Source organism: Trachypithecus francoisi, unplaced genomic scaffold (assembly GCF_009764315.1).
Source record: "Trachypithecus francoisi isolate TF-2019V2 unplaced genomic scaffold, Tfra_2.0 Lachesis_group4, whole genome shotgun sequence".
NCBI classification, from domain to species: domain Eukaryota; kingdom Metazoa; phylum Chordata; class Mammalia; order Primates; family Cercopithecidae; genus Trachypithecus; species Trachypithecus francoisi.
In genome coordinates this window covers 54,257,257-54,279,171 of record NW_022681469.1, presented here as the reverse complement: position 1 = coordinate 54,279,171, position 21,915 = coordinate 54,257,257, and the positions used below count along the sequence as shown (strand labels likewise).

Sequence of the window (21,915 nt, the reverse complement as noted above, 5' to 3'; positions counted from 1 at the left end):
TAAGTGCTGGGATTACAGGTGTGAACCACTACACCCAGCCTTAAGGGACATTCTTTTTTTCTTTTTCTTTTTTTCTTTTTTTTTTTTTTTGAGACAGGGTCTTGCTCCATCACCCAGGCTGGAGTGCAGTGGTGTCATCTCCGCTCACTGCAACCTCCGCCTCCCAGGTTCAAACAATTCTCCTGCCTCAGCCTCTCAAGTAGCTGGGACTACAGGCACACACCAGCACACCTGGCCAATTTTTTTTTTTTTTAGGCAGCGGGGGTGGGGGGGAAAGGAAGTCTCGCTCTGTTGCCCAGGCTGGAGTGTAGTGGCACAATCTTGGCTCAATGCAACCTCTGCCTTCCAGGTTCAAGTGATTCTCCTGCCTCAGCATCCCAGGTAAATGGGATTACAGGCACCCGCCACCACTCCCGGCTAATTTTTTTTGTGTTTTTAGTAGAGACTAGGTTTCACCATGTTGGCCAGGCTGGTCTCAAACTCCTGACCTCAAGTGATGTGCCTGCCTCAGCCTCCCAAAGTGCTGGGATTGCAGGCTTGAGCCACCACATCCGGCCTAATTTTTGTATTTTTAGTGGAGATGGGGTTTCACCATATTGGCCAGGCTGGTCTCAAACTCCTGACCTCAGGTAATCCGCCCACCTTGGCTTCCCAAAGTGCTGGGATTACAGGCATGCAACACAGCGTAAGGAGGAGCTTTTATTTCTCCCTCTGGCTTTTTTTTTTTTTTTTTTTTTTTTTGCCCTCTCCTGCTCCTCTGCATTTTTTCTTTCTTTCTTTGTTTCTTTCTCTTCATTTCTGGCTTGTTTTTTGTTTTTGGTATCAATATTGACAAAAACTACTGTCACTATTTTTTCTGTTGTTTTTAGAGGACAGGGTCTCACTCTATGGACATGAGCCACCACACTTGACCTTTTTATTATTTTTTAAAAGGCTTTATTGAGAAATAACTCACATATATACAATTCAGCCATTTTAAAATATAGAATTCAATGGTTTTTAGTATGTTCACAGCGTTGTGCAACCACTACCACAATCTAACTTTAAAAATTTCTGCGGCAGATGTCGTTGCTCTCATTTATAATTCCAGCACTTTGGGAGGCTAAAGTAGGAGGATCACTTGAGCCCAGGAGTTCAAGGTTAGGGAGGTTATAGTGAGCTATGATCACGCTGCTGCACTCCAACCTGAGCAACAGAGCAAGATACTGTCTCAAAAAAAAAAAATTGTCCCCCCCACAAAAAGAACTCCATACGGATTAGCAGTCACTCCCCATTTCCTCCAACTTTCCCCTGCACTAGGCCTAGGCAGCCACTAATGTACTTCCTGTATCTATAGGCTTGCCTGTTCTGGACAGTTCATGTGAATGGAATCATACAATATGTGGCCTTTTGTGGCCAGCATCTTTCACTTAGCCTAACATTAAAACCCATTTCTACTATTTAATTTCTGCATGACCTTGGGCAAGTTACTTAATTACAACATCTGGAAAGTGATAACACCATGTACTAATATTAGTCTTCATAGGTCAGTTTGATAATCAGATAAGATAAATCTCCAGTAACAGTAGTTCTTAACAACGGTTGGGAGATACACCACCAATCTGTTGAATTTTTGCATTCAATTTTCAACAAATACTTATCAAATACCTATTATATAGCAAGCATTATTGTAGACACTGATTCTATAGCAGTGAACAAAGCACACAAAAGTGTCCCTGCCCTCATGGAGCTTACGTTCTACTGCCAGAAAAAAGAAAATAAAATAAATATGTGAAATATATATTATGTTTACTAGATGGTTATCATTTTTATTAAAAAAAAAAAAAAGCTGGGCACGGTGGTTCACGCCTGTAATCCCAGCACTTTGGGAGGTCATGAGATTGGGAGATCGAGACCATCCTGGCCAACAAGGTGAAACCCTGTCTCTACTAAAAATACAAAAATTAGCTGGGTGTGGCAGCACATGCCTGTAATCCCAGCTACTCAGGAGGCTAAGGGAGGAGAATCGCTTGAACCTAGGAGGCGGAGGTTGCTTTGAGCCTTGAGCCGAGATCTTGCCACTGCCCTCCAGCCTGGGTGACAAAGCGAGACTCCATCTCAAAAAAAAAAAAGTGACTGGATGGAGTGGTTCATACCTGTAACCCTAGCACTTTGAAATTCTGAAGCAAGAGGATTGTTTGAGCCCAGAAGTTCAAGACTAGCCTAGGGAACATAGTGAGACCCCCACCTCTATAAACTAAAAAATAAATTTTAGAAAAGCCTGAAAGCAAAAAAAATCAACAACCTGTTGGGAATATGGTTCAAGAAGGCCTCCCAAGAAGGTAACACTGAATTAAAGAACTTAAAGCTGGCAGGGCACAGTGGCTCATGCCTGTAATCCCAGCATTTTAGGAGGCTGAGGTGGGCGAATCACCTGAGGTCAGGAGTTCCAGACCAGCCTGGACAACATGGTGAAACTCCATCTATACTAAAAATACAAAAATTAGCGGGGTGTGGTGGTGCACCCCTGTAATCCCAGCTACTCAGGAGGCTGAGGTGGGAGAATTGCTTGAACCTGGGAGGCAGAGGTTGCAGTGAGCCGAGATTGCGCCACTGCACACTCCAGCCTGGGCGACAGAGCAAGACTCTGTATCAAAAAAAAAAAAAAAAAAAAAACTTAAAGCTACCTTGCCAGTCCTTTTTACTTCTATAAATTAGAAGAAAACTATCTTTGCAAACCAGATATTTATGAATTGCTTTGAATTTATTGAATTAAAGTACACCAAATTAATGATCAATTAACTTTACACATACTATAGTGATGCTTTTTTAAAAACTATTATTATTTATTTATTTTTTTGAGACAGAGTTTCACTCTTGTTGCTCAGGCTGGAGTGCAATAACATGATCTTGGCTCACTGCAACCTCCACCTCCCAGATTCAAGCGATTCTCCTGCCTCAGCCATCCAAGTAGCTGGGATTATAGGCATGCACCACCACGCCTGGATAATTTTGTATTTTTAGTAGAGACAGGGTTTATCCATGTTGGACAGGCTTGACCTCATGACCTCATGTGATCCACCTGCCTCAGCCTTTCAAAGTGTTGGGATTACAAGCATGAGCCACCATGCCTGGCTAGTAGCTTTTAGAAAGAATGGTAAGTGGGGCACAGAGGCGCTCACTGTCCTCTCAGCTTCAGTCCAGCAATTTGACTCCAGTAGTTGAGTCCAGCCTGAACAATGAGATCATACATCCTAAAAAGATAAATTAAATGATAAATGATAGCCAGGTGTGGTGGCTCATACCTGTAATCCTAGCACTTTGGGAGGCCAAGGCGAGCAGACCACGATGTCAGGAGATGGAGACCATCCTGGCTAACATGGTGAAATCTCATCTCTACTAAAAATACAAAAAATTAGCCGGGCATGATGGCAGGTGCCTGTAGTCCCAGCTACTACAGAGGCTGAGGCAGGAGAATGGTGTGGACCCAGGAGGTAGAGCTTGCAGTGAGCCGAGATTGCGCCACTGCATTCCAGCCTGGGCAACAGTGTGACACTCTGTCTTGAAAGAAAGAAAGAGATAGAGAGAGAGAGAGAGAGAGAGAGAGAGAGAGGAGGAAGGAAGGGAGGGAGGGAGGGAAGGAGGGAGGGAGGAGGGAGGAAGGAAGGAAGGAAGGAGGAAGGAAGGAAGGAAGGAAGGAAGGAAGGTAGGAAAAGAAGAGAATTATAAACCTAGTCTCTGTTGACTTTGAAATTAAGTATTTCTTCAAAAATGCATCACAATTTAGAGTGACTTTTTAAAATTTTTTTTAGTGGATGCTTTTTAAAATTATTATTATTTTTACTTATTTTGTTTCTTTGAGATGGAGTTTCCTTCTTGTTGCTCAGGCTGGAGTGCAATGGCACTATCTCAGCTCACTACAACTTTCACCTCCCAGGTACAAGCAATTCTCCTGCCTCGGCCTCCCAAGTAGCTGGGACTGCAGGTGTGTGCCACCACACCCAGCTAATTTTTGTATTTTCAGTAGAGACATGGTTTCACCATGTTGGCCAGGATGGTCTCAATCTCTTGACATAGTGATCCACCTGCCTCGGCCTACCAAAGTGCTGGGATTACAGGTATGAGCCACCACACCTGGCATAGAGTGACATTTTAAAGTAATTTTTTTTTTTTTTTTGAAGACTGTGTCTCGTGCTATCGCCCAGGCTGGAGTACAGTGGCACCATCTGAGCTTACTGCAACCTCCACCTCACGGGTTCAAGAGATTCTCTTGCCTCAGCCTTCCGAGTAGCTGGGATTACAGTTGCCTATCACCATGACCTGCTAAATTATTTTTGTATTTTTAGTAGAGACGGGGTTTCACCATGTTGGCCAGGCTGTTCTTGAACTCCTGACCTCAAGTGACTCACTCGCCTCGACCTCCCGAAGTGCTGGGATTATAGGTGTGAGCCACTGCACCCTACCGGTTTTAAAGGAATTTTTAAGAGAAATAATGTAATGAGGATGATTTAAACTTTTTTATTCCACCATATTTATTATTGCATAAATCAAATGAGTTATGCAAATATTATAATTAATAAGGGGAAGTATTAAATATTTATAAAACTGGATATATTTAGGTCTCCATAGCAGTCCAAAAGAAGTGAAAAAGGCAGTACATATGTATTTTTCCCCAAACTGTTACAATGAAACTCAAAATGTCCACATAATATTAATTTTTCCCAAATGTAATAGAAAATGAAAAGAATGTTGTAAAATCAATTGGATTATGATATTTCCAAGTGGACCCACTAAATCATGTTGCATCTTAGAAGGTATATTTAATATGTCATAGAATTGGAAAAAGACGGAAGTCACACCATCCATCTTGGGGCCTTTAATGGATGAAAACCCAGCCTCCTTTTTTTTTTTTTTTTTTTAAGACGGAATTTCGCTCTTGTAGCTCAAGCTCACTGGAACCTCCACCTCCCGGATTCAAGCGATTCTCCTGCCTCAGCCTCCCGAGTAGCTGGGATTACAGTCATATGCCACCACGCCCAACTAATTTTGTATTTTCAGTAGAAACAAGGTTTCACCATGTTGGCCAGGCTGGTCCAAGCCTCCTTTTAAAAGCACCTCCAAGGCTTTTAAATTCTTTTTTTCTTTCTTTCTTTTTTTTTTTTGAAACGGAGTCTCACTCTGTCGCCCAGGCTGGAGTGCAGTGGCGCGATCTCGGCTCACTGCAAGCTCCGCCTCCCGGGTTCACGCCATTCTCCTGCCTCAGCCTCCCGTGTAGCTGGGACTACAGGCGCCCGCCACCACGCCGGGCTAATGTTTTGTACTTTTTTTTTTTTTTTGAGACGGAGTCTCCCTCTGTCGCCCAGGCTGGAGTGCAGTGGCCAGATCTCAGCTCACTGCAAGCTCCGCCTCCCGGGTTTACGCCATTCTCTCGCCTCAGCCTCCCGAGTAGCTGGGACTACAGGCGCCCGCCATCTCGCCCGGCTAATTTTTTGTATTTTTTTAGTAGAGACGGGGTTTCACCGTGTTAGCCAGGATGGTCTTGATCTCCTGACCTCGTGATCCGCCCATCTCGGCCTCCCAAAGTGCTGGGATTACAGGCGTGAGCCACCGCACCGGCCTTATTCTTTAAAGTTTGTTTATATCTAATCTGCCCATTCAATTATAAACCTGTCTTTTGTTACTTCACTATAGTGTACTCAGTGGCAATAGCACCATCATAATAGAGAACCCAGAAGAGAGTGGCAGAGCCAGACTACCAGAGTTCAAGGGCTAGTTCTGCCATTATTTACCTGGGTCAGCTTGAGCAAGTTAGTCTCTCTGTGCCTTAATTGCCTGATCTGCAAAATGTACATAGTAATATTACCTACCCTGTAAATTTGTTGTGAGGATTTAATGAGTTAGTTCCCATAAAATACTTGGAGAAGTATCTAAGCATATCTGTTTGAAGGATTAAATGACTTAGTTCACATGAAACACTTAGAGAAGTATCTAAGCATTCAATAAATATTAGCTGATCATATATATGTGCCATGTTAAGCAATGTATTATTTATCTATTGCTGCATAACAAATTTCTCCCAAATTCAGTAGCTTAAGAAAATAAACATTTCACAACTCACAGTTGTTGTGGTCTAGCAATTTGGGAGCAGTTTAGCTGGTGAGTCAAGATGTCACTTGGGGCTGCAGTCATCTGAAGGCTTGACGGAGGCTGAAAGACCTGTTCCCAAGATAATTCACTTGCATGGCTGTTGCAGAGGCCTCATTGCCTCACTGCATGGACCCCTTCATAGGACTGCTTGAGTGTCTGGCTTCCCCCAGAGTGAATGATCCAAGAGATAACAAGGGAGAAACTTCAATGCCTTTTATGACCTACCCTCAGAAGTCACAATCCATCATTTCTGCCACATTCTAATCACCAGAAATAAGTATAGCACATGCTTAAAGGAGAGGAATTAAGTCCACTTCTGGAAGGGAGGATTATCAAAGAGTGCTGGACATATTTTAAAATCACCACAAGGGGTCATTCCTTCTTTCCTTTAAATGCCTCTGATTTCAAGTGAGAATCCTTAGAGGCTCTTATTCTGCTATTTATTTAAGCAGTAGATATCAAAGGGAATTTTCAGTTCAACATTCAGACAAAAGAAAAAGGAACAAGGACTGGATTGTCTAGAGAAAATCACCAATAGTGACAAGTTTGTTATAAATAAAACAGTATATGAGACTCTTACATAAGCCAGTTCAAAAATAATGCCTAAAGATTTATCTGGGGCTGTATTAAAATTTAGAATATCATCTAATATGCCAGCACATAATCAAATAGATTAGAAGATCGGGCCATAATCTGTTCTAAGTTTAACACCCTGGGCTCCATTTCTTCCAAGTCTTAGAACACGGATATAGCTATGATATAATACTCATTTCTCAAATGCTTGAGCTCTCTGAGTATAAGAATTTGCTTTCTGGCCAGGCGCGGTGGCTCATGCCTGTAATCCCAGCACTTTGGGAGGCCGAGGTGGGCGGATCATGATGTCAGGAGATCGAGACCATCCTGGTGAACATGGTGAAACTCCATCTCTACTAAACAAAATACAAAAAATTAGCTGGGCGTGGTGGCAGGCGCCTGTAGTCCCAGCTACTCAGGAGGCTGAGGCAGGAGAATGGGCTTGAACCCAGGAGGCAGAGCTTGCAGTGAGCCGAGATCTTGCCACTGTTTTCTAGCCTAGGAGATGAGCGAGACTCTGTCTCCAAAAAAAAAAAAAAGAATTTGCTTTTGCTTTCCATTTTATTGTAACTAACAAAAGACATTAAATGTAAAAAAAATAGTAATAATTTGTTTTCTTTTGAGACCCACTGTTGCCCAGACTGGAGTGTAGTGGTGCCATCTCAGCTCACCGCAACCTCCGCCTCCCCTAGCACTTTGGTGAGGCCCAGGCTGGCAGATCACTTGAGATCAGAAGTTTGAGACCCGCCTGGCCAACATGGCGAAACCGCATCTCCACTAAAAATACAAAAATTAGCCAGGCATGGTGGCAGGCACCTGTAATCCCAACTACTCAGGAAGCTTGAGACAGGAGAATCACTTGAACCGGGAGGCGGAAGTTGTGGTGAGCCAAGATGGTGCCACTGCACTCCAGCCTGGGCAACAGAGTGAGACTCCATCTCAAAAAATTAAAAATAAAAAAAAAGGTTGGGCACGGTGGCTCACATCTGTAATCCCAGCACTTTGGGAGGCCGAGGCGGGCGGATCACCTGAGGCCAGGAGTTCGAGACCAGCCTGGCCAACATGACGAAAACCCGTCTCTACTAAAAATACAAAAATTAGCTGGGCACAGTGGCGCGTCTGTAATCCTAGCTACTCGGGACGCTGAGGCGGGAGAATTGCTTGAATTTGGGAGGTGGAGGTTGCAGTGAGCGGAGATGTTGCCACTGCACTCCAACTTGGACAACAAGAGTGACACTCTGTCTCAAAAAAAAAAAAAGACAATTGCATATTACCAGTATCCCAGAAGTCCCCCTCCTCTCTCCTCAGTCACTGCCCCTACCAAGATAGCCTCTATTCTAACTCCTAACCCCACAGATTCAGCTGCCTGCTTTTAAATTTTATGGAAATGGAACCCTACACTAATTACTCTTGTATCTGGCTTTTTTTCAACATTTTGTTTGTGAGCCTCACCCATGTGTTGTCTGTACAATCTTCTCATTGTTTTGTAGTATTTCATTGTATGAATATGCCATATTTTTAAAATATCTTCACATCATTTATTAAACTACTGTCTCAGCCCCAAACCCACCGTTCTATTATCAGCTTTGTGAGAGGGGAGTTGTGGCTACATTTGTTTGTTTGTTGTTTTGTTTTGTTTTTGAGAGAGTTTCGCTCTGGTCGCCCAGGCTGGAGTGCAGTGGCCACATCTTGGCTCACTGCAACTTCCGCCTCCTGGTTTCAAGTGATTCTCCTGCCTCAGCCTCCTGAGTAGCTGGAATTACAGGCGTGCGCCATCACGCCCAGCTAATTTTTGTATTTTTAGTAGAGACGGGGTTTCTTTCTTTTTTTTTTTTTCTTTTTTTTTTTTGAGATGGAGTCTCGTCCTGTCGGCCAGGCTGGAGTGCAGTGGCGCAATCTCAGGTCACTGCAAGCTCCGCCTCCTGGGTTCACGCCATCCTCCTGCCTCAGCCTCCCCAGTAGCTGGGTCTACAGGTGCCTGTCACCACGCCTGGCTAATTTTTTTTTATTTTTAGTAGAGACGGGGTTCCACTGTGTTAGCCAGGATGGTTTCAATCTCCTGACCTCGTGATCCACCCGCCTCGGCCTCCCAAAGTGCTGAGATTACAGGCATGAGCCACGCCAAGCCACATTTGTAATGGAGGAAATGTGACCTTATTTCTCCTTTGCCAGTGTGCTGCGCCATTAATTCTTCCAGCTGGGGGCACTAGAGGGAGACTGGAAGCTTGGAGAAGAGGGAAGGGAGCAGGGAAATGCTCCTTCCTGTTTGCTGGCCTTTTGGTCACTGTCATTTCAGCACGGGCCCTTTATCACAGGGACAGCAATGGTTCCAGTCCCAGGTTTCATGGAGCTCCCCAAATCAGTCTCATTGTATTCCCCTAGAAATAACAGCAACTCCTAGGGGTACTCCCTCTTTACACATCTGGGTCCTAGCTCCCTCCTCTAAGCTTCTGAGGTCTGATGACCCCTACTGCTAACTGTATTTCCCAGCCCCAGAGATGGGTGCTGATTCCTGATTTATTACTGTGTTACTTCAGTATCCCCTTTACTTAGTTCTCTAATACCTGTTCGAACAAACAATTCCTTACATTAATTTTTTTATTATAAAAAAATTGGTCCAGCTGGGCATGGTGGCTCACGCCTGTAATCCCAGCATTTTGGGAAACCGAGGTGGGCAGATTGAGACCATCCTGGCTAACACGGTGAAACCCCATTTCTACTAAAAATACAGAAAATTAGATGGGCATGGTGACACGTGCCTGTAGTCCCAGCTACTCAGGAGGCTGAAAAGGAGAATCGCTTGAACCCAAGAGGCGGAGGTTGCAGTGAGCTGAGATCGTGCCATCACACTCCAACCTGGGCGACAGAGCGAGACTCCATCTCAAAAAAATAAAAAATAAAATAAATAAAATAATTGGTCCAACTTCAATAAAAAGTAAATAATTTCTGTGTCCCCACTAGATTCTGATGGATAGGTGATTCCACTAGTCGTGGGTGATTGGGTTGTCTCCAGCTTAAACTATTATGAAGAATGTTGCTGCGAACACCCTTATATGAGGCTTTTGGTGAACACGTGTATATATCTAGAAATTGAATTGCTGAGTCATAGGTTATATCTATGTTCATTTTTAGCATGTACAGGCAAAAGTTTTCCAAAATGGTTATGTTAATGATTGCATTGATTTTAAAGCATTCCCAGTATTTCACATCTAATCCTCAAAACTTTTTAAATTTAGAAAAAAGTCAATACACTTCACACTTTTTTTTTTTTTTTTTTTTGAGGCGGAGTCTCGCTCTGTCGCCCGGACTGGAGTGCAGTGGCCGGATCTCAGCTCACTGCAAGCTCCGCCTCCCGGGTTTACGCCATTCTCCTGCCTCAGCCTCCCGAGTAGCTGGGACTACAGGCGCCCGCCACCGCGCCCGGCTAGTTTTTGTATTTTTAGTGGAGACGGGGTTTCACCGTGTTAGCCAGGATGGTCTCGATCTCCTGACCTCGTGATCCGCCCGTCTCGGCCTCCCAAAGTGCTGGGATTACAGGCTTGAGCCACCGCGCCCGGCCTACACTTTTTTTTTTTTTTGAGACAGGCTCTCATTCTGTCACCAGGCTTGGGCTGCAATAGGGCAGTCTTGACTCAGGGCAGCCTGGACCTCCTGGGCTCAAGTGATGCTTCCACTTCAGTCCCCCAAGTAGCTGGGACTACAGGTGCTAGCCACCACGCTGGCTAGGTTTTTTGTTTTTTGAGACGGAGTCTCACTGTGTCACCCAGGCTGAAGTGCAGTGCAGTGGTGCCATCTCAGCTCACTGTAACCTCCACCTCCCAGGTTCAAGAGATTCTCCTGCCTCAGCCTCCCTAGTAGCTGGGATTAGAGGTGTATGCCACCACGCCTAGCTAATTTTTTTGTATTTTTAGTAGAGGTGGGTTTCACTATGTTGGTTAGGCTGGTCTTGGAACTCCTGACCTCAGGTGATTCCCGCTCCTTGGCCTCCCAAAGTGCTGGGAGTATAGGCATGAGCCACCACGTCCTGCCCTTTTTTCTTTTTTTTTTTTTAAGACAGGGTCTTGCTCTGTCACCCAGGCTGAAGAGCAGTAGCACAATCTCAGCCTCCTAAGCAGCGGGGATTACAGGTGTCCACCACCAGACCTGGCATATTTTTAGTAGAGATGGGGTTTCTCCATGTTGTCCAGGCTGATCTCAATCTCTGACCTCAGGTGATCATCCTGCCTCAGTGTCCCAAAGTGCTATGATGACAGGGCGTGAGCCCTGGCTTCCACTAAATTTTATTGTTTGTTATTGTTTGTTTTTTGTAGAGACGGGGTTTCCCCATGTTGCCCAGGCGGGTCTTGAACTCCTGAGTTTAAGCAGTTCTCCCACCTCAGCTTCCCCAAGTGTTGGGATTACAGGTGTGAGCCACAGCACTCAACCTGTAATTTAATTTCTATTCCAGAATTGATCTTTCTTTCCCTCCTTTCCTTCCCTCCTTCCCTTCCTCCCTCCCTCCCTCCTTCCTTCCTTCCTTCCTTCCTTCCTTCCTTCCTCCCTTTCTTCCTTTCTTTCCTTCTTTCTTTCGACAGCATCTCACTTTGTCACGTAAGTTAGAGTGCAGTGGTGAGATCTTGGCTCACTGCAGCCTGGACTTCCCCGGCCCAAGCAATCCTCCCACTTCAGCCCCCCAAATAGCTGGGATTACAGGCACAAGCCACCACGACCAGCTAATTTTTTGTAGAGATGGGGCTTCACCGTGTTGCCCAGGCTGGTCTGGACTTCCTGAGCTCAAGTGATCTGCCCACCTTGGCTTCTCAAAGTGCTAGGATTACAGGCATGAGCCACTGGCCTTCTATTCCAGAATTTTTATATTGCAATGCTAGGAAAACTAAACTCTGGGCCAGGCACGGTGGCCCATGCCGATAATTCCAGCACTTCGGGAGGCCGAGGCAGGTGGATCACGAGGTCAAGAAATGGAGACCGGCCGGGCGCAGTGGCTCAAGCCTGTAATCCCAGCACTTTGGGAGGCCGAGACGGGCGGATCACGAGGTCAGGAGATGGAGACCCTCCTGGCTAACACGGTGAAACCCCGTCTCTACTAAAAATACAAAAAAAAAACTAGCCGGGCGCGGTGGCGGGCGCCTGTAGTCCCAGCTACTGGGAGGCTGAGGCGGGAGAATGGCGGGAACCCGGGAGGCGGAGCTTGCAGTGAGCCGAGATCGCGCCACTGCACTCCAGCCTGGGCGACACAGCGAGACTCCGTCTCAAAAAAAAAAAAGAAAAAAAAAAAAGAAATGGAGACCAGCCTGACCAACATGGTGAAACCCGGTCTCCACTAAAAATACAAAAATTTGCTGGGCATGGTGGCACACGCCTGTAGTCCCAGCTACTCGGGAGGCTCAGGCAGGAGAATCGCTTGAACCCGAGAGGTGGAGGTTGCAGTGAGCCAAGATCATGCCACTGAACTCTAGCCTGGTGACAGAACGAGACTCTGTCTCAAAAAAAAGAAAGAAAGAAAGAAAGAAAACCAAACTCTATTGCTATTGGACAAAATAAAGAGTAAAAAGAAAGGGCCCAGGAATTTGAGACCAGCCTGGACAACATGGCAAAACATCATCTACATAAAATACAGGCCAGGCACACTGACTGATGCCTGTAATCCCAGCACTTTGGGAGGCCAAGGTGGATGGATCACGAGGTCAGGAGATTGAGACCATCCTGGCTAACACAGTGAAACCCCGTCTCTACTAAAAATACAAAAAATTAGCCAGGCGTGGTGGCAGACGACTGTAGTCCCAGCTACTCGGGAGGCTGAGGCAGGAGAATGGCGTGAACCCGGGAGGCGGAGGTTGCAGTGAGCCGAGATCGTGCCACTGCACTCCAGCCTGGGCAACACAGCAAGACTCCATCTCAAAAAAAAAAAATTTATATATATATATGGCGGGGCACAGTGACTCACACTTGTAATCCCAACACTTTGGGAAGCCGGGGTGGGTAGATCACATGAGGTCAGGACTTCGAGACCAGCCTGACCAACATCATGAAACCCTGTCTCTACCAAAAATACAGAAATTAGCCAGGCGTGGTGGCACGCGCCTGTAGTCCCAGCTACTCGGGAGGCTGAGGCAGGAGAATCACTTGAACCTGGGAGGTGGAGGTTGTGGTGAGCCGAGATTGTGCCACTGCAGTCCAGCCTGGGCAAGAAGAGCGAGACACCATCTCAAAAAAAAAAAAACAAACAAAAATAGGCCATACATGGTGGTGCATGCCTGTAGTCCCAGCTACTTGAGAGGCTGAGGTGGGAAGATCACTTGAGCCTGGGAGGCCAAGGCTACACTGAGCCAAGATTGCACCACTGTACTCCAGCTTGCGTGACACAGCAAGATCCTATCTCAAAAAAAAAAAAAGAAAGTTTAAACCTATTTTTTTGTACAGTTGAACCAATGTGAAATGGTAATATAAATTGAGGCCAATATTGCCTACAGACTGCTCAGTAACCCCATCACATCTACCACTGGGCTGTTGTAGATGGGCAGCCCTCAGTTTCTACAGGTTGCTTCTATTGACCTGCGAGACACATTCCTCTCCTCGCAGTCTGCCTAAATGGATTGATCAGGAGCAGACGCAACACAACTGTGACAGGGGTCTGCTTATAGACCGGGGCAGCCTTGTGTCTGGCTCATCAACCTCATAGTTCAAACCCTCACTGAAGAATCTTTAGAACTGGATCCCTTTAAGATTTATTCTTAGAGGGCCTCAGACTTCAAGGCGCCCCCCTAAACCTCTGTGATCCTGTAAGAATGATCTGCGTAAGCCCCAAGGCAAACAACCCACGTCTGCAGGCCCCACATGAAGCATTCACAAGCCAAACTCTCAAGCCCCAATGGGTTTCTAGCACTAGCTAGGAGCTCAGGGTTCCTGACCTGAGCTCATCATGGAGAAAAAGTAGCAGCTTGGTGGAAGGTATTGATATAGAAGCCTGACCAGCATCTATAACTCTTAAATCCACTCAAGAATAATCAGGGCAGAGGAGAGGGAGGAGGGGGAGTAAGGCAATATATACATTTGTTTATAAAATAAGTTGTGCTTTCTAAACAACACAGTTACCAATTGCATGAACCTATTTTTATGCCTAAAACACATGCAATCGCCCTGGCACAGTGGCTCACGCCTGTGATCCCAGCACTCTAGGAGGCCAAGGCGGGTGGATTACTTGAGGTCACGAGTTCAAGACCAGCCTGGCCAAGATGGTGAAACCCCATTTCTACTAAAAATACCAAAAAAAAAAAAAAATTATCTGGGTGTGGTGGCAGCATATGCTTGTAATCGCTACTCGGGAGGCTGAGGCAGAATAGCGTGATCCCGGGAGGCAGAGCTTGCAGTGAGCTGAGATGGCACCACCACACTCCAGCCTGGGCAACAGAGTGAGACTCCGTCTCAAAACAAAACAAAACAAAACAAAAATAATAATGACAAAACACAGGCATCCAAAGTAAAAATTGACAAATAGGATCACATCAACTTAAAACGCTTCTGCACAACAAAGGCAATACAGACAACAAAGTTAACAACCCACAGAATGGGAGAAAATATTTGCAAACTATCCATCTGACAAGGGATTAATAACAAAAGTATATGAGGAGTTCAAACAACTCAATAGGGAAAAATCTAATAAGCCGATTTAAAAATGGGCAAAAGATCTGAAAAGACGTTTCTCACAAGAAAACATAAAAATGGCCAACAGGTATTTGAAAACATGCTTAACATAATTGATCATCAGAGAAATGCAAATCAAAACTACAGTGAGATATTATCTCACTTCAGTTAAAATGACTTTTGACCAAAAGGCAGGCAATACAAATGCTATCGAGGATGCGGAGAAGGGGGAACCATTGTACACTGCTGGTGGGAACGTAAATTAGTATAGCCACTATGAATACCAATATGGAGATTCTTCAAAAAACTAAAAATAGAACTACCATATGATCCAGCAATCCCACTGTTGGGTATATACCCAAAAGAAAGGAAGTCAGTATATTGAAGAGATAAAAAGTCCCATGTTTATTGCAGCTCTATTCACAAGAGCCATGATTTGGAGGCAACCTAAGTGTCCAACAATATATGAATGGATAAAGAAAATGTGGTACAGCTGAGTGCAGTGGCTTATGCCTATAATCCAGGCACTTTGGAAGGCCGAGGCAAGTGTATCACCTGACATCAGGAGTTCAAGACCAGGCTGGCCAACATGGTGAAATCCTGTGTCTACTAAAAATACAAAATTTAGCCAGATGTGGTGGTGGGTGCCTGTATTCCCAGCTACTCAGGAGGCTAAGACAGGAGAATCACTTGAACCTGGGAGGCGGAGATTGCAGAGAGCCGAGATCACACCACTGCACTCCAGCCTGGGTGACAGAGTGAGATTCTGTCTGAAAAAAGAAAATGTGGTACATATACACAATGGAGTACTATTCAGCCATTTAAAAGAATGAGATTGGCCAGGCGCAGTGGCTCATGCCTGTAATCCCAGCACTTTGGGAGGCCAAGATGGGTGGATCACCCAAGGTCAGGAGCTCGAGACCCCCTGACCAACATGGTGAAACCCCTGTCTCTTAAAAATACAAAAATTAACCTGGCATGGTGGCAGGCGCCTGTAATCCTAGCTACTCAGGGAGGCTGAGGCACGAGAATCACTTGAACCTGGGAGGCTGAGGTTGCAGTGAGCTGAGATCGTGCCATGCACTCCAGCCTGTGCAACACAGCAAGACTCTGTAAATAAATAAATAAGATCTTGTCATTTGCAACAACATGGATGGAACTGAAGGTCATCATGTTTTATTTATTTATTTATTTATTTATTTATTTATGAGAATGAGTCTCGCTCTGTCGCCAGGCTGGAGATCTCGGCTCACTGCAACCTCTGTCTCCCAGGTTCAAGTGATTCTCCTGCCTCAGCCCCCCTGAGTAGCTGGGACTACAGGTGTGTGCCACCACACCAAGCTGATTTTTGTATTTTTAGTAGAGACCGTGTTTCACCATGTTGGCCGGGCTGGTCTTGAACTCCTAACCTCAGGTGATCCACCTGCCTCGGCCTACCAATGTGCTGGGATTACAGGTGTAAGCCACTACACCAGGCCAGGTCATCATGTTAAGTAAGCCAGGCAAGGCTGGGGGCGGTGGCTCACGCCAGTAATCCCAGCACTTTGGGAGGCCAAGGCGGGTGGATCACCTGAGGTCAGGAGTTCAAGACCAGTCTGGTCAACATGGGGAAACCCTGTCTCTCCTAAAAATACGAAAAAATTAACTGGGCCTGGTGTCAGGTGCCTATAATCCCAGCTACTGGGGAGGGTGAGGCAGAAGAATCGCTTGAACTCAGTAAGCAGAGGTTGCAGTGAGATGAAGTCACTCCATTGCACTCCAGCCTGAGCAACAAGAGCAAAATTCCATTTCAGAAAAAAAAGAAATAAGCCAGGCACAGAAAGGCAAACTTTGCATGTTCTCACTCATTTGTGGAAACTAAAAATTAAAGCAATGAAACTCATGGAGATAAATAATAGAAAGATGGTTACCAGAGGCTGCAAATGTTAGTGGGAAGCGGGGAGTAAGGATGGTTGATGGGTACAAAAATATAGTTAAAGATCTAATACTTGATAGCACCAGAGGGTGATTACAGTTAACAATAATTTGTTGTACATTTTAGAATAACTGAGAGAGTACAGTTGGAATGTTCATAACACAAAGAAATGATGAATGTTTGACATGATGGATACCACATTTATCTTGATGTGATTATTACACATTGTATGTCTGTATCAAAATATCTCATATATACCACAAATATATATATCCACCATATACCCATAAAAATTAAAAATTAAAAAAGTTTTAAACTTATTTTTATATGCTACAGTACTTGTATGTTAGGTGTGCCTTTCTTCTGATTTTAAAAGTAATACAAGTTATTGAGATTCCATTTACAGAGTAGTTAAAACAATCCATAAAATAGAGACTTTCTCATTGACAAAATGTTGAGGAAGCAGATATACTTAGCTATGAAATACAAACAAATTTATTTATTTTATTTTATTTTATTTTTGAGACAGAGTCTCACTCTATCACCCAGGTTGGAGTGCAGTGGCACAATTCCAGCTCACTGCAACCTCCACCTCCTGGGTTCAAGTGATTCTCTTGCCTCAGCCTCCCAAGCAGCTGGGATTACAGGCATGCACCACCACACCCAGCTAAAAATAAATTTATTTTTGAATCTCTGGTGTGTAAGGCATATTTTGTGGCTCATCACAGTGATCAGTCATGGACTTATAGCAAATGAATGTCTCTTCTCATGCACTATTACCAGAGAGGAAGTAAACATGTTGTGACATCTTCATGCAAAATGATATAGGTTCTTTCTATGTCTGACTTCTCAGACACTTCTTCAGTGCTTATTCTCTACTCTCTCCTTTCTCTTTCCTGTATAATGCTAAATTTATAGTCCCCCAATACCGAAGGAATCTGGTTCTCGCAAGCTGGGTATTGCCTCAGTTGCCTTTTGGTGTAAAAAAAATTAATAGCTTAAGACAACAATGGTTTCTCACAATTCTGTGTTCTGTTGGTTCTCTAGGACGTTTTTCTTCTGGTCTTATGAGCTCAGTCATCTTGCTGCATCCATCGGATGGGTTGGCTGAAGCTGGTGAGTCCAAGAGAGCCTCATCCATATATCTGGGGCTTTGGCAGGACTGAATAGAAAGGTGGGGTCCTCTCTGGCCATGTGGTCTTTCATCATTAAATCGTCTGTCTGAGCTTCTTTAAATACCAAGTCCCAAGAGTGTGGAGGTACAAGCTGTGCAGGGTCTAGAACTCACAAAATGTTACTTCCACAATATTCTTCTTCTTTTTTTTTTTTTTGAGAAGTATTGTGGGAAGTCAGGGACCCCAAACGGAGGCACCGGCTGGAGCCATGGCAGAGGAACATAAACTGTGAAGACTTCATGGACATTCAGTTCCCAAATAATACTTTTATAATTTCTCATGCCTGTCTTTACTTTAATCTCTTAATCCTGTTATCTTCGTAAGCTGAGAATGTACGTCACCTCAGGACCACTGTGATAATTGTGTTAACTGTACAAATTGATTGTAAAACATGTGTGTTTGAACAATATGAAATCAGTGCACTTTAAAAAAGAACAGAATAACAGAGATTTTCAGGGAACAAGGGAAGACAACCATAAAGTCTGACTGCCTGCAGGGTCAGGCGAAAAGAGCCATATTATTATTCTTGCAGAGCGCCTATAAATGGGTGTGCACATAGGAGAGATATTGCTAAATTCTTTTCCTAGCAAGGAATATTAATATTAATACCCTGGGAAAGGAATGCATTCCTGGTGGAAGGTCTATAAACGGCTGCTGTGGGAATGTCTATCCTATGCAGTTGAGATAAGGACTGAGATACGCTCTGGTCTCCTGCAGTACCCTCAGGCTTACAATGGTGGGGAAAAACCCTGCCCTCGTAAATTTGTGGTCAGAATGGTTCTCTGCTCTCGAACCCTGTTTTCTGTTGTTTAAGATGTTTATCAAGACAATATGTGCACTACTGAACATAGACCCTTATCAGTAGTTCTGCTTTTGCTCTTTGTCTGGTGATCTTTGTTAGACCCTTATCAGTAGTTCTGCTTTTTGCTCTTTGAAGCATGTAATCCTTGTACCTACTCCCTGTTCTTACACATCCTCCCCTTTTGAAACCCTTCATAAAACTTGCTGGTTTTGAGGCTCAGGAGGGCATCACGGTCCTACAGATATGTGTAAAATTCCTCTCTTTATACTGTCTCTCAGCCAGCCAACACATATGGAAAATAGAAAGAACCTACATTGAAATTTTGGGGGGTGGGTTCCCCTGATAAAGAAGCATCGTGCTCTGTTGCCCAGGCTGGAGTGCAGTGGTGCAATCTTGGTGCACTGCAGCCTTGACCTCCTAGGCTCAAGTGATCCTCCCACCTCAGCCTCCCAAGTAGCTGGGACTACAGCTCAGTGCTGCCACACCCTGCTAATTTTTCTTTTATTTTTTTTGAAAAACAGGGTCTTGCCATGTTGCCCAGGCTAGTCTTGAACTCCTGGCCTCAAGTAATCCTCCCACATCAGCCTCTCAAAGTGCTGGGATTACAGGCATGAGCTACTGTGCCAGATTCCCTTCAAGAATCAACCACACAAAGATGTGAATTCAGGGAGGTGTGATTCATTGGGATCATTTTACAACAATCCATCACAAGTGTGTATATATATATACACACACACATATATATGTGTATACATATACACATATATGTATATATGTGTATATATATACACACAGAGATACATATATATGTGTGTGGATATGTGTGTGTGTATATATAGAAAGAGGAATATATATATTCCTGCTGGACCTCATCTGAGGCTTGCTTCCCATTGCATCTACGCCTATATGAGGTCAGCCAGTCAACAGATTTTTTTTGAACAACCACAAGAAACTAAGTAATATAATAGGAATACCTATTACATTTCTTTATTTTTAAAATTTATTATGATGATCATTAGTGTGAGACAGAATCTCTCTCTGTCACCCAGTCTGGAGTGCAGTGGCATGATTTCAGCTCACTGTAGCCTCAAAGTGTCCTGAGTAGCTGGGACCAGAAGTGTGTACCTCCACACCCAGCTAATTTTTTTTTTTTAGTAGGGACAGGCTCTCCCTATGTTGCCCAAGGTAGTCTCAAACTCCTGGGCTCAAGCAATCCTGCTTTGGCCTCCCAAAGTGTTGAGATTACAGGAATGAGCCTCCTCACTCAGCCAAGAATGTTTCCAAATCCATTTTTTTTTTTTTTTTTTTTGAGACGGAGTCTTGCTCTGTCGCCCAGGCTGGAGTGCAGTGGCCGGATCTCAGCTCACTGCAAGCTCCGCCTCCCAGGTTCACGCCATTCTCCTGCCTCAGCCTCCCGAGTAGCTGGGACTACAGGCGCCGCCACTTCGCCCGGCTAATTGTTTGTATTTTTGGTAGAGACGGGGTTTCACCGTGTTAGCCAGGATGGTCTCGATCTCCTGACCTCGTGATCCACCCGTCTCGGCCTCCCAAAGTGCTGGGATTACAGGCTTGAGCCACCGCGCCCGGCCCCAAATCCATTTTTTTGTATTGTCTCAAAATCAACCTGTGGAATAGGTAAGGGTGTCTGTCCCTATTTGTAGTAGGACATACACAATCCTTTTGTTCAACATACACTTCACTTCTTTTTGCACATAGATCCCTCTGAAAAAAATTATTTCATGAATCATAAGTATAAAGGATGAGTTATTTAAATGAGTTGTGCCATCTAAAGAAGCTCAAACTACCTAATGATGAAAGACAATTAAATCTATGGCCAAAAGAAAACAATTGAAGAGTGAGTTCTCGTGATAGCCATATCAGCAGGCAGATTCTCCAGCTGCAGTAGAAATTTCTGGAGAGAATCAAAGCTCTCATAACCAGTCCAAGGAGAAATTTGAGTTGACAGTCATATGTTTATATAGATGCACATATAGCACCACTAAAAATGAGGTATTTAGGCTATCTGAAAACAAACTGAACACCATGACAGCAAACTTAGCTGCTAATAGTTCCTGGCAAACATTAAAATCAATTCAGAGGCCGGGCACGGTGGCTCACGCTTGTAATTCCAGCACTTTGGGAGGCCGAGTGAACCCAGTGAGTCACTCATCTGCAGTGAGCCCAGATCACGCCACTGCACTCCAGCCTGGGCTGCAGGGCAAGACTCCATCTCAAAAAAAATAAAATTAAATTAAAAAATAAAAAAATAAAAATAAAAGCATTAAAAAAAAAATCAATTCAGAGACCAGGCACAGTGGCTCACACCTATAATCCCACAACTTTGGGAGGCTGAGGTGGGTGGATCACTTGAGATCAGGAGTTCAAGAACAGCCTGGCCAACATGGTGGAACCCCGTCCCTACTAAAAATACAAAAAAAATTAGCCAGGCATGATGGCAGGCACCTGTAATCTCAGCTACTTGGGAGGCAGAAGAATTGCTTGAACCCAGGAGGCAAAGGTTGCCGTGAGCTGTGATTGCGCCACTGTGCTCCAGCCTGGGTGACAGAGCAAGATTCCATGTCAAAAAATAAAAATAAATAAAAAATAAAATTAGCCGACTGTGGTGGTGTGCCCCTGTAGTCCCAGCTACTGGGGAGGCTGAGGCAGGAGAATCGCTTGAAAGTGGGAGGTGGAGCTTGAAGTGAGGTGACATCATGCTACTGCACTCTAGCCTGAGCGACAGAGTGAGACTCTGTCTTAACATAAATAAATAAAATAGATTTAGAGATGATGTTGGAAATGTTCAGAACATGAGTTAGCTGAGGAATGTAAAACAAACAAAAAAGGCTTACCAAGCACATCTTTAGTGGCATAAAGTCTGAAAATAGACTGATGTCTTCTAAAAGAACGAATAGGACTCCTTCATTGACCAGTGACAATTACAGGGTAACATCCTGAACTTTAACTTCTATGGTACTTCCGGAGCCCCTCACTTGCAGCACCTTGGACAGAGATGTGACCAGCTCATTTGCCTCAGCAGCTCTTAATTGAGATTCTATCATATTACCCACCTCATAAAATGTTTATAAGGAAAGCACCTTGCACCTAGAAAACACTCAAAATATTACTTATTTCCTTTCTCCCTTTTGTTTGATAGGATGACAAGGATGGAAAGGCTCTTGATTTGGATCGTGAGAAGTTGTTTGGATGAGAAAGCTGGGCCGTGCAGATTAAAATTCATATTAGGTCCAGTGAGTCACTATTAAAGTTTGGAGTGGGCCATTTTAGAAAGAATTGCCTGTTGTGGCCATGAGGGCTTTGTTCCCTTTCAGAGCTGTTTATATGAAGATGAGTTTAACCGCGTGTGTGAGACGGTATTAGGCACATTCTTTCCAGAGACTGACAAGAATCCCATCAGCACTCTGGCCAGAGAAAAGCAGCTTTGAGCTCAAGTGTAATGGAAAGGAAACGGGCTTTAGAGGTAGACAAATGCCTAGCCCTATTGCTTATTAGCAAATTACTCCAATCTCTCAGAACGTTAGATTTTTCATCTGTGGAATGGGTATAATACTCACCTCATAAAATGTTTATAAGGAAAGCACCTTGTACCTAGAAAACACCCAAAATATTAGTTCTTTCCTTTCTCCCTTTTATCAAAACTTTTATTTTATTATTGTTTTTTT

The 21,915-nt window shown here is 44.3% G+C and overlaps 1 protein-coding gene across 3 annotated transcripts in view; it reads right to left on the bottom strand.

Annotated features, from left to right (window-relative positions):
- Positions 1 to 6,306, bottom strand: part of SRPK2 (SRSF protein kinase 2) — a 290,037-nt gene extending 283,731 nt beyond the window's left edge. Inside the window, exon 1 of one of the 3 annotated variants that reach the window (XM_033193842.1) lies at positions 6,098 to 6,306. In XM_033193842.1, the coding sequence (XP_033049733.1) occupies positions 6,098 to 6,168 (71 nt within the window). In that variant the 5' untranslated portion in view covers positions 6,169 to 6,306. The remainder of the gene's footprint in view (positions 1 to 6,097) is intronic. The other 2 variants (XM_033193847.1, XM_033193846.1) reach the window with 2 other exon arrangements.
- Positions 6,307 to 21,915: the final 15,609 nt, after the last annotated feature.